This window comes from Agelaius phoeniceus, chromosome 6 (genome assembly GCF_051311805.1).
Source record: "Agelaius phoeniceus isolate bAgePho1 chromosome 6, bAgePho1.hap1, whole genome shotgun sequence".
Classification (NCBI taxonomy): Eukaryota; Metazoa; Chordata; class Aves; order Passeriformes; family Icteridae; genus Agelaius; species Agelaius phoeniceus.
Genome location: NC_135270.1, coordinates 9,347,028 through 9,360,530, shown reverse-complemented (window position 1 = coordinate 9,360,530; position 13,503 = coordinate 9,347,028). Strand labels below are relative to the sequence as shown.

General features: G+C 44.6%; 1 protein-coding gene across 5 annotated transcripts; it reads left to right on the top strand.

Annotated features, from left to right (window-relative positions):
• The first annotated feature begins 2,588 nt into the window (after positions 1-2,588).
• Positions 2,589-9,475, top strand: LOC129121138 (CD59 glycoprotein). 5 transcript variants are annotated; one of them, XM_077179607.1, is made up of 5 exons: positions 3,186-3,309; positions 4,370-4,421; positions 5,509-5,586; positions 6,305-6,406; positions 7,893-9,475. In XM_077179607.1, the coding sequence occupies exons 3-5, from the start codon at positions 5,523-5,525 to the stop codon at positions 8,084-8,086; spliced, it is 360 nt and encodes a 119-aa protein (XP_077035722.1). In that variant the 5' UTR covers positions 3,186-3,309; positions 4,370-4,421; positions 5,509-5,522; the 3' UTR covers positions 8,087-9,475. The 5 variants fall into 5 exon arrangements, 3 of the variants coding, with proteins under 3 accessions (XP_054490093.1, XP_077035722.1, XP_054490092.1); XR_013182670.1 differs by lacking the exon at positions 7,893-9,475 and having other exon boundaries at positions 2,589-3,309; positions 6,268-6,399; XR_013182671.1 differs by lacking the exon at positions 7,893-9,475 and having other exon boundaries at positions 2,589-3,309; positions 6,265-6,398.
• The last annotated feature ends 4,028 nt before the right edge of the window (positions 9,476-13,503 follow it).

Sequence of the window (13,503 nt, the reverse complement as noted above, 5' to 3'; positions counted from 1 at the left end):
AGGGTTACCACACTATTACACAATAGGATTTTTGAGGGTTTCCACAATATTATGAGGGGTAAGAAATTTCCACAAAAGTTTGGTCAAGGATCAGTACAAGAAGGTTCTGGTGGAACTAGAACTTCCTGCAGGGCTGTCAGTGTGCTGTGTGTTTCCAGGGACAGATAAACCCTCATGGTTGGAGGCTGTTCTTGGGAAGTTTCCTCCCAGGATCTCTATGTTCTAGTGCAGTGGAATCAGCTCAAAGGCATGGGACTCTACACAACAAACACAGCCAACTCTTGGCAATTTCACTCATTTTTGGGGAGTGGTTCTGAGCTGGAATTCCTGCTGTCTGTGGGAGAAGTCAAGATCCAGGACAGTGCTGTGCTTTCAGCCCCTGAGTGCTGCCATGCCAGGGTTTGAGGCCTCAGCTCTGGGCACAGCCAGTGGCAGAGGGGTCTGGAGTGAGGAGGCAGCCAGGCCAGGGAATGGAGGGATTGCACCAGTGTGTGTGTAGCAGGCCAAAGGGTGTTGCTTTGCTTCAGGCAGCTGTATCAGCACTGGGTGTGTTGCCTGGAGCTGGCAGCTCCTCATGCTGTGTGCATTTGAAGTGGGGCTGGAGCCAGTGGCTCTTCCTCACTGCTCCCAAGAGGTGTGAATCATGGAATCAATGTGAAATGGAAAACAAAGGAGTTGGTGATGTTTGGCAGCACTGCTGGACTGTGGGAATGTTCACTGAGCAGCAGGAGAGGGTCCCACTGCTGCAGCCAGCACCTCACTGCTCTGGGTGAGCACAGGTGTGGGGCAGGGTCACTCCAGCGCCTCCAGCTGCCCAACACTTGCTGTAGTCACTGGAACCACAGGAACGTCCTTCCTCTGCCACCTTCTCCTGGCTCAGATCTGACTCTAGTGCTCGGTTAGGACTTCACCTGGCCAGCTAAAACCAGCCCTGCTGAACACCCGTGACTCAGCTTGTGGTGAAACCCTGCTACAGCCAACACAAACATGTACCTGTTCTGGTCCTTCTTCTGTCCCTATGCTGACAGTCTCCTTATAATTGTTTAGGATTTTTTCAACATTTTTGTGGGATTTTGCTGGCTGAATGGTTTCATGGTTTCATCTTTGGCCATGATTTCTTTGCCATCACTGCATCACAGAGAGAAAAACAAGTGGTGCGCCAGCCAGTGAAATAAAGGGGCCCAACTGAAAGTTGCCATGCAAGTTATTCCAGTGTTCTGGTGTTATGTTTTTCTCTCGCTGTTTAATTTTTCAAGAATTATGCAAAGAATTTAAGGTGCAAAATTCAGGTCAAGTTTGAGATACCATTTATCTGTGATGATAGAGATAAATGTGTGCTCTGTTGGAGGGACTCTTGCCAGATTTTGGGCAAGGAAAACAGGTAAGTGTTCAGCTGTGGCGGAAGTTCCTTGTTCCCAGTTCCTCAGCTAAGTTAATTAATATGGGATTTTTTTTTTTCTACAGTATTAATTGAGGGGATTCTCATTTAACAAGCTGCATCCAATAATCCAAAGGCATCTTACTCTTACATCCCTTTTTTATTTATGGCTTAAACAGAGGCAAAATCTTTTAGACAGAAAATAATATACTGAGCTAACTGATAATCAACACACCAAGAGAATCTGATGTAAGTTCTGGGTGATTTAGGATTTGCTTTAGGTTTAGTAAATAAATAGGCAGTTTAGGTGGGTTAAAAAATAAATCTAAGAATTCTTTTTAAATATAACTGGTAGTTTTACAGGAATTTCATATTGTCCTCAAGTCAGCACTGAACCTTTTTTTTTTTTTTCTAGATAGCATGGATCTAATTATTAGTAAAATAATTTTGGGGTCCTCATTTCTATTGCTGTTCAATGTTTTCCTGGGTTGTGAATGTTTAAATCTAGATTCAGGTACCTGTGGAGGAACGTGCCACTTTCCACTCCTGGTTTTTCCTTTGTGTGTTCTAAAACACTGTTTTCATTTGTCTATTAATTCATACCATGAGGTATCTGGGGAGACCTTAGAGCACCTTCCAGTACCTAAAGGGCCTCCAAGAAAGCTGGAGAGAGGGACCTTGGACAAGGGCCTGGGGTGACAGGGCAAAGGGAATGGATTTTAAATGATGGGGTGGATTTAGATGGGATATTGGGGAGAAATTATTTAATCAGAGCATGGTTAGGCCCTGACACAAGTTTCCCAGAGAAGCTGTGACCATCCTTGAAGTGCTCAAGGCTAGGTTGGATGGAGCTTGGAGCAACCTGGGATAGTGGAAGGTGTCCCAGCTGTGAAAAATGCCAATTGCTTGTTTTTAAAATTTTAAAAGTGTAATAGTAATAAAATTGTTACAAAAATAGTAATAAAATTAGAGTAATAAAAATTTGGACAATTAGGATTAGGACAATACGACACAATAAAAACAAAGGAGTTACAGACAGCCCGGGTACCTTTTTCTGGGCAAAATAAGCCTGAAAAAGGACCCACGTTAACAGAGGATTAACCCTTAAAAGCAACAGCCTGTTGCATATTCATACATCTCATACATAATGGATAAATTCCATTCAAACAAAAGGTTCTGTCTGGTCAGTGTCAACTTCTTGCTCATAATCCTGACGGCGTCTTCAGGGACGAGCGAGGCAGGAAGAAGTTCGTTTCTTCTGATAAGGGAACAATAAATTCTCTTTCTCTGAAAGATTTAGGTGTCCTGTGGCTGCTAGCTCGGTGTGAGTACCTCATTTCTCTCTTAAAAAAATATCCCACATACATAGTTTCTATTTTAACATTATGTTAAAATGTTAACATATGTTAACATATGTTTTATAACCTAAAACTATATTTAACACAGTACTTAAAATAATTAATACCGCATAACTTCTAACATAACACATATCATATTCATTTTAATATTTGCGAAAATCCAACCATAAAATACGCATTTTCACAACGACAAAACTACATTTACCGTACTATTAAAAGGTTTAAAGGATACTGATCAATACACCATAACACATATAGGAAATATCTGCGTAGAGCCATATAATATGCACTTCTTACACCTGCCCATGGCAGGAACGAATGGTCCTGAAGATCCCCTCCAACCCCAAAGTGGCGATAGCCACAGGACGCGTGAGGGAGGGTGGCACACGCGCTCCTGGCAGCCTTCCCTGTGGCCGCCCGGCCTCGGGAGCGCTTCTCCCGCCTCGGCTCCATCAGCGGCTCCCGGCCGCCGCCCCGCCCCGGAGGCGGCACCGCCGGGAGAGGCAGCGCTGGCTGAGGCAGCATCGCCCCGCATCGCCGCTCGCCGCGCACGGCAGGATTTGCCCGCGGAAGGTGAGCGGGACAAGCGCGGAGCAGCGGCGGCAGCGCCGGGAGCCCGGCGAGGCCAAGCGGTGGCCGCGGGGGGAGCGCGCAGGTCCCGCTGCGGCGGAGAGAAGGGGGCAGAGAGCGGGAGGACGGCGGCGTTTGCCGGGAGCCGCGGGGAGCGGTGGGATGGAAGTGCGTGCTCGGCCCGGGGCAGGTGGGCTGGGGCCGGGGCCGTGCCCTGAGTCACTGCGGCCGCCGCACCGCAGTGCGCTGCGCTGCGCTCGCTGCGCGGGCCGGGCGCGGGGCCGAGGCGCGGAGCGGCCGCGCTGTGGGCAGTGGAACGCGGCCAGGAGGCAGCGACACCTGCTCCCCGCGGGGATGCCGCTCCCGGTCCTCTTCCCCCCGTCCTCTTCCCCCCGTCCTCTCCCCTGTGCCCCCACGCTGGCGTCTGCGGTGACAGCAGCAGCAGCGGGTCTTGTCCGCTTGCCTCCTCCCTGGTGGGACTGCAGAGAAATTCTGTTTCACAACCGGGCACCGAGCCTTCCGCGCTGTGGCACTTGCTGTCTCTTGTCATTGAGATGGGCCGGACGATACAAAAAATTTAGAAAATTCAGTTTAGGAGGCGTTTTCTTCTTTAATTTCCTCTAAGCCACATTATGAATTGCTGTTTTTAGATACAGTAATTGCTTTTTAAAGGTTGGAATTTCCTGATTACACAATTCTGAAAACACACAACCATTCTTTTCCCAGAAACAGATGCATTGGATTACTACTGTTTTGCTGGCTCTGATGATTTTTATTCATCTGCCTTATATTTATGCTGGTCATGACTTGGTGTTGCTAAAAGGCAAAGCTGTTTTTGTCTGCTGACACATGGGTGACTGAGGACTCCTGGAAGATGGAGAGATTCCCAGGGTGGTTCTGTTTTCTGTCCAGAAGGGCTCTTGCTGTAACCACCAGACTTAACAGAGCTGCTGTAGGTCCCCATCACTGTGGAACAACCCTCTGGCGCTTGAAAGGCTTCTTGCAAAGTTGTTTACCCCAGAAAATAAGCTCATCTTGCACATTATGGTTTTGTTTTTTATAGTTTCCCCTCTGCTCCACAGTAAGTCATACAGAGAGGAGAAAAAAGAGAGCAGGTTGGTTTTTTAAGTCATTGGATGGGATTTCTTAAGGTTCTTTTGGATAGGTTTGGGTTTTTTGTTTGATGAGGTTTGGGATTTTTTGTCAGTAGAAAAATTAACTAAACTTAAGGTTGAGAAGCATTTAAATATTTTTTTGTTGTGAACCCATTTTGTCAAGTCCACAGTCAGTGTCCTTGGAGGAAAAAGCTCCATCCTAAAATGGTTAAGGTCTGCCATGCTAAAATCTTATATTTGCAGGCAGAATTAAGAGCAGTGACAGTTTTATTGGATGTAAAACTTGTTACCTGAATACCTTTAATATTTTGGAACTTTGAATGCCACTTGGGCTTTAAAGACAAACACAAATCATGTCCTTCTAGCACAAGTGCGGTCCCTCTCTCCCTGCTGTGTCTGCTTGATGCCTCCTCAGAACATCCCCCTCTGCAGTAGCAGAGGTTTTTCAGCAGGAGCTGTGATTGTAGTGCAGAGCCTGTGTGCAGAAACCTGTCTGAGGACACTGCTTTGGAGCTGCCTATGTTAAAAAAAATTCCTGACCTTACCATCTCACTGCTGCCTACGGATTGCAGCAGCCATGGAGACCTGAGCCACTGCTGCAGGCACTTGGTGAGTTATTGCCTGTGTCAGTCCCTCAGTGAGAGGGAGAAATTTTGGGAGAGGAGAGGCAAAAGCTCCTGCAGAGCAGCCAAACCTCTTGCAACTCCATGAGAGAGGAGAAAGGAGAGCAGTCTGGCTCCAGGGTTACTGGGGAATTGCTAAAAGAGAAAAAGCATTTGAGACCTTTCTTTTTGTTAGGTGCATTTGTAGCTGTGAGAAACTGGGAGGCCTGTTGAGTGGTGTAATCAGAGAGGAGACCCATCTGAGCCTGTCAGGGCTCAAATGTCAGTTCTGAGAATAAAAATCCTGTTCTCAGAATAAAAATCCTCCCTTGGAAAGTGCAGTTATTTTTCTCTCTTGTGTTTCCCTGTTTTTCCTGGACAGTGCTTTCACTTTTATACTGAAACAAGTTTTGAAACCTCGGTTCATCACTGGGCACTTTGCTTTTAAATAGAATAAACTTCTATTACCTCTTTTATGCCCTCAGATTAGGGAAGAAGCATGACCAAGATGAACTGCATCTTGCTGACCACCTGCATTGTTCTGATTGCTTTTTGTGGCTCTGGTGAGTAGAAGAGAGGGACTTAGTGGTTTAATGTTATGGCAGAGGCTGAGAAAATCATGGAAAAAAATGCCAGAGGGAGGAAAACCAGTGAGAAAGGCCTGGATTAGTTAATACCACTGTGGGGAATGTCAGTAACCATCGAAGCAGGGCTCAGTTTCTGTTCTGATTGTCTTGGGTCAAGACAATCAGAACAGGAGATTCTCAGGAGAGAGAATCGGGGTAGGATGTGATGCTGCAGAAAACTGGTGTTTTGCTGCTAGAAAATGGGATTCCTCTTGTGTGAATTGGAAACTAGTGTGTAGTATGAGAGGGAAAGGAAATGGAATTAAAAAATGGATAGAAAAAAACTCAGCTGCAAGTATCTGTCATTGCCTGGAAAAGGCAGTGTTCAAGAGCAGATTAAAGGAGCAAACGAACATCTTGTTCTGCAGGCAGATAATGGTGTTTTTAAAAGTGACATAAATACACGCTTCAAGATGTGCCTATGAAAATTGCCAGCCTCAACTGGTGCACTGACATAAGCTTGTCAGTTTTGACTGAAGTCTTGAGTTTAACAATTTTAGCTGAAGTCTTGAGCTTAATAACCAGGCATATGTTTAGTGACAGTTAGATGCAGATAAGTGATTCTTCTTTTTTTTTTTTTTTTCCTTTTCCTTTTTAATGCTGCTGCTGTCTCAGTAGTTTAATACTCAGTGAAGATAAACCCTTGTTGTCTTAGGTTCTGCCTTAAGATGTTACCACTGTGATAACAGCCCTACCCTGTGCAGGACCAACAGCACCTGCTTAGCAACTGAAGACACTTGCTTGCAGTTAAAATTTGGTATGTACAGTGTCCCACAGACCTAAAATAACCCACTTGGATCAGCTTTCATTGCCTGGACACCTCTAATCTGCCCTAGCATGCATATCTCAGCCTCACTCAAAAGGAACTTGCAAATACTCTTTAAGGTCACGCTTATATCCAAGCAATAATGTAATGGTTTAGATATGTGAATTGTAGCTATACAAGCATGTACGTAGATAGCTGTATATCCAAATTTAAAAAAATAAGTAAACAAACAAACAAAAACCCACCCAAGGGAGCTGGAAAAAAATAAAGACGGCATTGAGTTTCAAATACAAATTGTTAGTCTTTGAAAACAGATAAAGGATGCGTAGCCCACAAAATAAAGCTGCAGATGAATGGCTCAGTCGTTTATGAATTGACACTATTAAAATAAATTCTCTTTTCCTGAGGGTGAAGTGATTTGTGTCTCAGGATGGACATCTTTAACTAGATCAGGTTGCTGAGAGTCTGGCCTTCAATGTTTCCAGGGATGGGACATCCACCACTCCTCTTGACAGTCTGTGCCAGTGTTTTACCACCCTCATCTACTCTTCCAGCTCTGTCTTCTGCACATTCTTCACTGAGAGCCCTGTCAAGTGCTGGCTCAGGCTGTCAGGGCAGTGCTGGAGTCCCCATCCCTGGAGGGATTTAAAGGCCATGTGGATGTGGCACCTGGGGACATGGGTTAGTGGAGGGCTTGGCAGTGCTGGGTTAAAGATTGGGCCTGATGATCTCAGTGGTCTTGTTCAGCCCAGATGGTTCTGTGAATGCAGGCTGAGCTGGCTGGTGATGCCAGGTATCACTCAGGATCCACCCTGTATTTCCCAGTGGGTAAATTGGATACACACTGCTAAATTCCTAGTGAAAGCAAATGTGGAAACTTCTAAACACTTGAAATTAAAAAAGGAAGTGCATGGCTGTGGCAAAAACAAATCTGTAGGGCTGATGCTGGGGGCACAAATGGCCCATGAATTGCAAGACACAAGACTTTACCAAAAGTGTCTCTCCTGGGGAGGGTGAGAGGCCAAGCCCAGTGATCTGTCCCTGAAATTTCATGTCAGTTTCTCATTTCCAGTTTGCTACAAAATTGGGGGTACATTTTACAGCTTATTAGCTACTGCTGTGCAGAGTGCTGTGGGTGGGACTGTGGTCAGACCTTGCACTCTTTGAGCAGAATATTTCTTGGTAGGAGGTTTGTGCTGGATCTGTGCTACATTTCTGGGTGTGGAGTCGCAGAACCAGACCATGCAGCTTCCGCCTCCCTCCACTGCCCCCTGATGCCATGGCAACACAGACCACAAGGCCTCCATCCAATTCCTGTGTTTACACCGTGGGCCCTGTCACAGATTGAGCTTTGCCCTCTCCTCACAGTTTGATTCTCTATAACAGTGGCAGTCTAAGCACTGCTTCTCTCTCAGTACGAAAAACGGTGCTACTGTCAATGCTCTCTTAATCTGTTTAATTTTTTTTTGTTCCATAGGTAAATTGAGAACTTTCTCCTGCTGGAAGACATCCCAGTGCAATGTGAATGAAATTGCTGATTCCTTCCTGTTGGATAATTTTGAATTCTTTTGCTGCCAATATGACCTGTGCAATGAGAGTGCAATTACTGGGGTTAACAAAGCAGCCTTCAGTATTGCTTCTGTAATGGCCATGTTATGGATGCTCCTGTAATAATCCTGATTTGTAAGCTGTCCTTTCAAGATGAAGTTACACAAAAGCATTAACTCTTTTCTATATAGCATATTTTCAGCTCCAGTCCATAGGCAGAAATATTCCTGTGTAATTTTGTTTCCCAAAGTTCTGTCTGTTCTGTTCTGTTCTGTTCTGTGTGTTGTTACCACTTAGTGGGTGTTTTGTTCTGTCCCCCTGCTCATGGGGAAGATCAGCTCTAGGGAAGTCATGTTACCTTGTGGAGAACCTGGGCAAACTCCAGTGGGTGATGTGAAGGAGAAGGAACATTACAGCTTTTCTGCTGGAAACTGTCATTTTTTTCCTGTCCCATAAACTGACATTATTTTTAGTTGGCATTTCTGTGGGTTTTGATTTGTTTTGCTTTGGATCCTCCTTGTCACAAACCAAGCAGTGCCCTCAACACAAGAAGTGTTGGATCATAAGTGTACCTTGCTGCAGTCTTTGTGATGAATATGGAAATATTCAGTTTCAAGTCATGTAAATACTTTGTTCCCATCACTGTACCTGTTTTTTTTTCTGCAAGCCAATGATATAACCTTGTCAAGTGCTGTTATTTTGGGAGAAAGCATCGACATTTCTTAAGCCAAAACCAAAATATTGCTGTAAGTGAGAAACACTTATTTTTTTTTTTTTTAATATATATATTTCTGTGAGCATGTAGACAACATGTGATAGCTTCTTTTTGGATTTTCCTAAAATGCTTAGGATTTTAAGTGAGCATGTGCTTTGCACTGAGTATTTATTGGTATACTGAAAATCAATTATAAAATGCTAAGGAGTTGAAATGGCACATGTAGTTTATTTCCTCACCTAGTTTGCTTCTGGGTTTTGTTGAAAACAGTGACATGTAAACTTAACCCTTCAAGCTTCCACCTAAGAGTATTAAAATCTTGCAGAACTAATTTTCCATAAATGGCAATGCACAGTATAGGTGTGTATTTATATAGCATGAATAATACCTGCTCCATCTCTAGGTGTGAGAGGTCAAATTCTGAAATACTTACATTGCTCTGCTCCGTGGTGGAGACAGACCTTGGGACAATCTCTGGTACCTGGGGACCCTCTCAGTCAGGTGGGATGCCAGATCCTCCTTTTTCTTCTTCTGGAGCTGCTGGCATATCCTTGCCAGAGTTGTGTCCATTGCCAATGGGATATCCTCTTCCTGAGGACCCTCACTTGTGCTCGTGACACCAGTGACACCAGTTCGCCAGTCACAACAAGGGTGTTGTTCCAAATCCCTGATGTAATCCACAATGTACCTTTTGGTTGAGTTTATTGTAGCTATGAAAGTGTCCTGGGATCTTTCCCATCACTCTAAATACAGAAGTTGTCCTGTCTTTGATAAATAAAAATGTCAAAAAAGAAGAACGTGGAGTGTGTGGTGATTTATTGGTATTTACAGCTGGATAGGACTCCAGTTGTTTCCATGGGAGATGCATCCATGCTTCCCATCCAGAGACTCAGCAGGTTCCAAGCAGACTCTCCTTCCTTATTTTTATTTCCCACCTAATTAAAAACAGACACTGGAAGACAGCAATTTCTGCACAATGACTTTTTCCATTGCTGCAGCACCATTTGTCAAACTCAGGCTCATTTCTGGTGAAAAAGTATTAAAGTACTGACTCAGTATAAATTGGGGGAAGGTTTGTAGCAGAGAGGTATCTTTTGTTGGACAAGGTGATAGATTCCTGATAGATTCCTTATGCTTAAATCATCCTGATGGCAGCATTTTTTCTCTATTATATTGTCAATGTCTCTTTTTTGATGGTACTTTTAAACTTATTTCATTGCTGTATGGCCTGCATACATAAAATATTCTCCTTTTTGTTAAGTGCAAAAAGAAGCTCTGTATTTTGTGTGTCAAATCTTCAAGCAATCATTTTTACCATTTCTTTTTTGATAGCCTTGAACACTTTGTCTAAATTATACTTCTTTGTTTCTCTTCTAGAAGCAGCCTAAGCAATGAGTCCTTGTGTTTTAAATGTGTTACTTTCTTTTTGTAAAGATCAACCAGAACGTGATTTAATTCCTGTCAGGTTTGCATTTTCTGAGTCTGGCTGTGCTGAGTGCTGAGCTCTCTCCTGCTGGTTCTTGAAGAGTGGCTGCTCCTTGAACTTTGGCATTTCTCCCCCTGCAGCTGCTGTGTTCTGCCCAGATTTGCTGGCCAGTCCACAAAGAGGACCATTAAAACCAAGAGGGACATGAAAACTTTACTTCAAGTATTAAAATATTGAAATTTGTTCTACCAGGACTCCCAAGTCCTCTGCAAAGCTGTTTTCCCCGGGTCAGCCCCCAGCCTGTGCTGGTGCCTGGGGTGATTCCCAGCCTTTGGGGTGGGTGTCACAAAGTGGTGCCTGAAACCCAGGGACTCCTGGCTTTGGGCCTCCCTCAGTGGGAACATCAGCCAGACGCTGTGTGTGCTTCAGCTGTGTCCTCTAAGACCCAGGATAAGGCAGGGTAACTCAGGGTGAGCAGCTGTGCAGAGGTGTCTGTTGCCCCCTGCAGTGAGTGCTGGGTAACTTGTCGCTGTTGCCGGGGTTGCTTTGGTTTTATTTTGTCATTATCTGAGTGGTTTGCTCTGTTCTGCATTAGTGGCATGACTAAAACCCCATCCTTTGAGTGTGCTTTTTGTGCCACTACACATCATTTATGTACTAATGGTCATCTGATCATCCAAGAATATTCTTCCCTACATCTACTTCTCATAACCAGCAGTCCCTTTTTTGGGGGGACACACAAGTTATAGAGGAACAAGAAGGAGAAGGTGGAATGGAAGCGTCAGCAACAGCAGGAATTCATTCTTGTGATCTGTTTTTAGCATGAATTCCTCCTCCAAGTCCTCATGGTGATGACCAGGTGTCCTTTGACTTGAACTTGGGCATGGAGAGAGCTTGGGAGCCTCCTGGTACTGGTAGGAATGTGGGGCTGATACACCTGGTTGAGAAGAATTTGGCTTTATCCTGTGTGAAATCCTTCTCTAGTTTTACCATCCCTCATCAAAGATGAGGTGGCATGTCCCCATGTTATTTCAGGATGCAAGAAATTCTGAAAAGAAGCAGATTCATGGGGAAAATACTGACAGGCAGAGCAAGCAATTTCCTCCCACTGCTTTTTGGTGTGAGAGGAATGAGGAGGCTGACCACTGAGCAGCTTTATTTTGTAAAACGGAGTAGCTAAGATAACACAATAGTCCCAGCAGAGAGCTGCACATTAAGTACCTCACTGTTGCACTAACTGGGGCATCTGGATACTGCTGTAATATAAATATTAAATGCATTGAACAAAAGTGGTGTTCCTCCAGCTGGAAGAGAGTTTAATGTGTCTGAATCTTTGTGTGTCTCCAAGGGCTTGGATCTCACTGGTAAATACAGTCCTAAGCTGGCATCAGAGCAGGAGAATTTGGTTGTGCCTAAACATCCAAGAAAACCTTGTCTGTGAGATCCCCATGTTTATTGAGGCAGAAACAAGCACACTGCACTTTCTGACTCCACACAAGGTGAATATTGCACTAACAGCACAGTGCTAACACCATTCTGCATTCTGGAGGGGTAGAAGGGAGTGATTGATTGGCTGGGAGATCTCCCCAAAAGAAGAGTGTTGTCATCTCCACTCCCATCCTTCCAAGAATAATTTGTACATTGGGATAAAATGAAGACCTGCAGATGATTATTTTTATCAGTATGACAACTTACAGCATAGGGAAAAGTGTCCTGGAGCCTAGGAAAGGGCAAATTAAAAATACTTTTGGTTTCTTCCTCCTAAGTGGAATGAACAAAAACAAAAGGGTTTGGAGCAAAGTTCCCTTCCCAGATAAGGAAATCTCTGCATGTGATCCAGTGTTGGTTCTATTTAAGGGATAAGCAGTCTTGAATTGATTTAGATGCTTCTGAACCCATACCCCAGCACCCTGTGAGTCCAGCTGAGTTATTCATGGCACACTAGTGCTGCTCAGGAATGCCAGCTTCACCATTCCTCACTGCACAGGGTTGGTTTGGTGCTTGTACAGTTCAAACCAGCCCCTCACACCATTTTGGTAGATAGGGATGGAAGTGCAGCATCTGCACTGCTGTTTTCTCCTCTCTCACAGGTATTCAGAGATGCTGCTGTGGGACAGGTTCGGAGAAAAGCTATGGAGACACCACAGGATGGGGATAAAATCCCAAAAGGTACAGGTTGAGAGGATGGATGTTGTGGTCAGATTCACAATGGAATTGGTTTTGGAGACTGCTGCAAACCACAGAAACCTTATTCTCCAGAGCATTCTCCAAGGAGTGCTCTGTGCCACATGCAAGCCTGTGGTTCTGGAGTTCACTCCATGCTCAGACTCCTATTTCCAGAGATGCTAAAGTCTTGCAGGGATCTTCAGGCACCCATCATCATCATCAGCTGTCAGGTTCCTAAGTGGTGAGGGCTTGGGTGAGAACATGCACAGTGTCACCATTTAGCTCACATCTGATAGGAACAATGTTAAGAGTGTTGCACCAGGAAAAGATTAAAGAGATTAAAATGAAACAGCCACATCTTGAAATCAAATGACTTTTAAAGTCTGATGGGTTTTTTCTTTCCTGCTCCCAGTCACGGTAATGCTGTAGGATCCGGTGAATTGAGGTTTATTCTCTGTTCTGTGGGATGAAGTGATGCACTCCCCACCACTGGGGAGTGGTGGGGCTGTAGCCCAGAACCCAGTGCCAGTTATCTCTAGAAATCTGCAGTTTGCACACAGTTAAAAGGAGTATCTAAAAGATTACAAAATGCAAAATATCAATGCTGCTGTTGTCAGATATGAGGCACAGTTTCCTTTTGTACCTGCATCTTTTACCCTATAGCAAGCTGGAGGCGGTTTTCCTTTTTTTTCTGCTTAGAAAAAGGATTTTCAATTCATTCCTCTCCCTGACAGTGAGATCAATACAGCTATTGTTATGAAAAATCCCTTTCCTAATAATACAGCAGCCAGTTTTTCTAGTATAAAAAATGTTTTAACTTTATTTATAAATGTCTCTTAATTATATTGTACACTGCAATGTACTGAGCTGGTGGAATTTTACTGGAGACTTTGACATTGCTCATGTGTAAATGTAACAAACTAAAGGAGAGTCTAAGCTGGAACGAAGGCCTTGGGGTAAGAGCTTTAAATTGAAGGAAAGTGAGTTTAGAGTAGACACTAGGAAGAAATTCTGTCCTGTGAGGGTGGTGGTGAGGCGCTGGCACAGGTGAGTAGTTAATAAATACGTGGTAATGTGTAGAGAGAAGCATGTTTGGCTTGTAGCTCCCGGCTTCCTCACATAAAAACGGGAAAAAAGTTTGGGAATTCTGGGAGCTCCGGTGGCCTCCCGCCCACAGCGCCGTGAGGGGGGCGGGCGCTCCTCCGCGCCGCCAGGGGGCGCTGCGCCGGGGGC

What these genes read in the sequence shown, in the direction of transcription:
- LOC129121138 (XM_054634118.2), top strand. Translation starts at nt 5,523, where the DNA reads ATGACCAAGATGAACTGCATCTTGCTGACCACCTGCATTGTTCTGATT. An exon ending in GATTGCTTTTTGTGGCTCTG is followed by an intron (nt 5,587 to 6,304) that starts GTGAGTAGAAGA and finishes TTGTTGTCTTAG; the next exon opens with GTTCTGCCTTAAGATGTTAC. An exon ending in TTGCTTGCAGTTAAAATTTG is followed by an intron (nt 6,407 to 7,892) that starts GTATGTACAGTG and finishes TTTGTTCCATAG; the next exon opens with GTAAATTGAGAACTTTCTCC.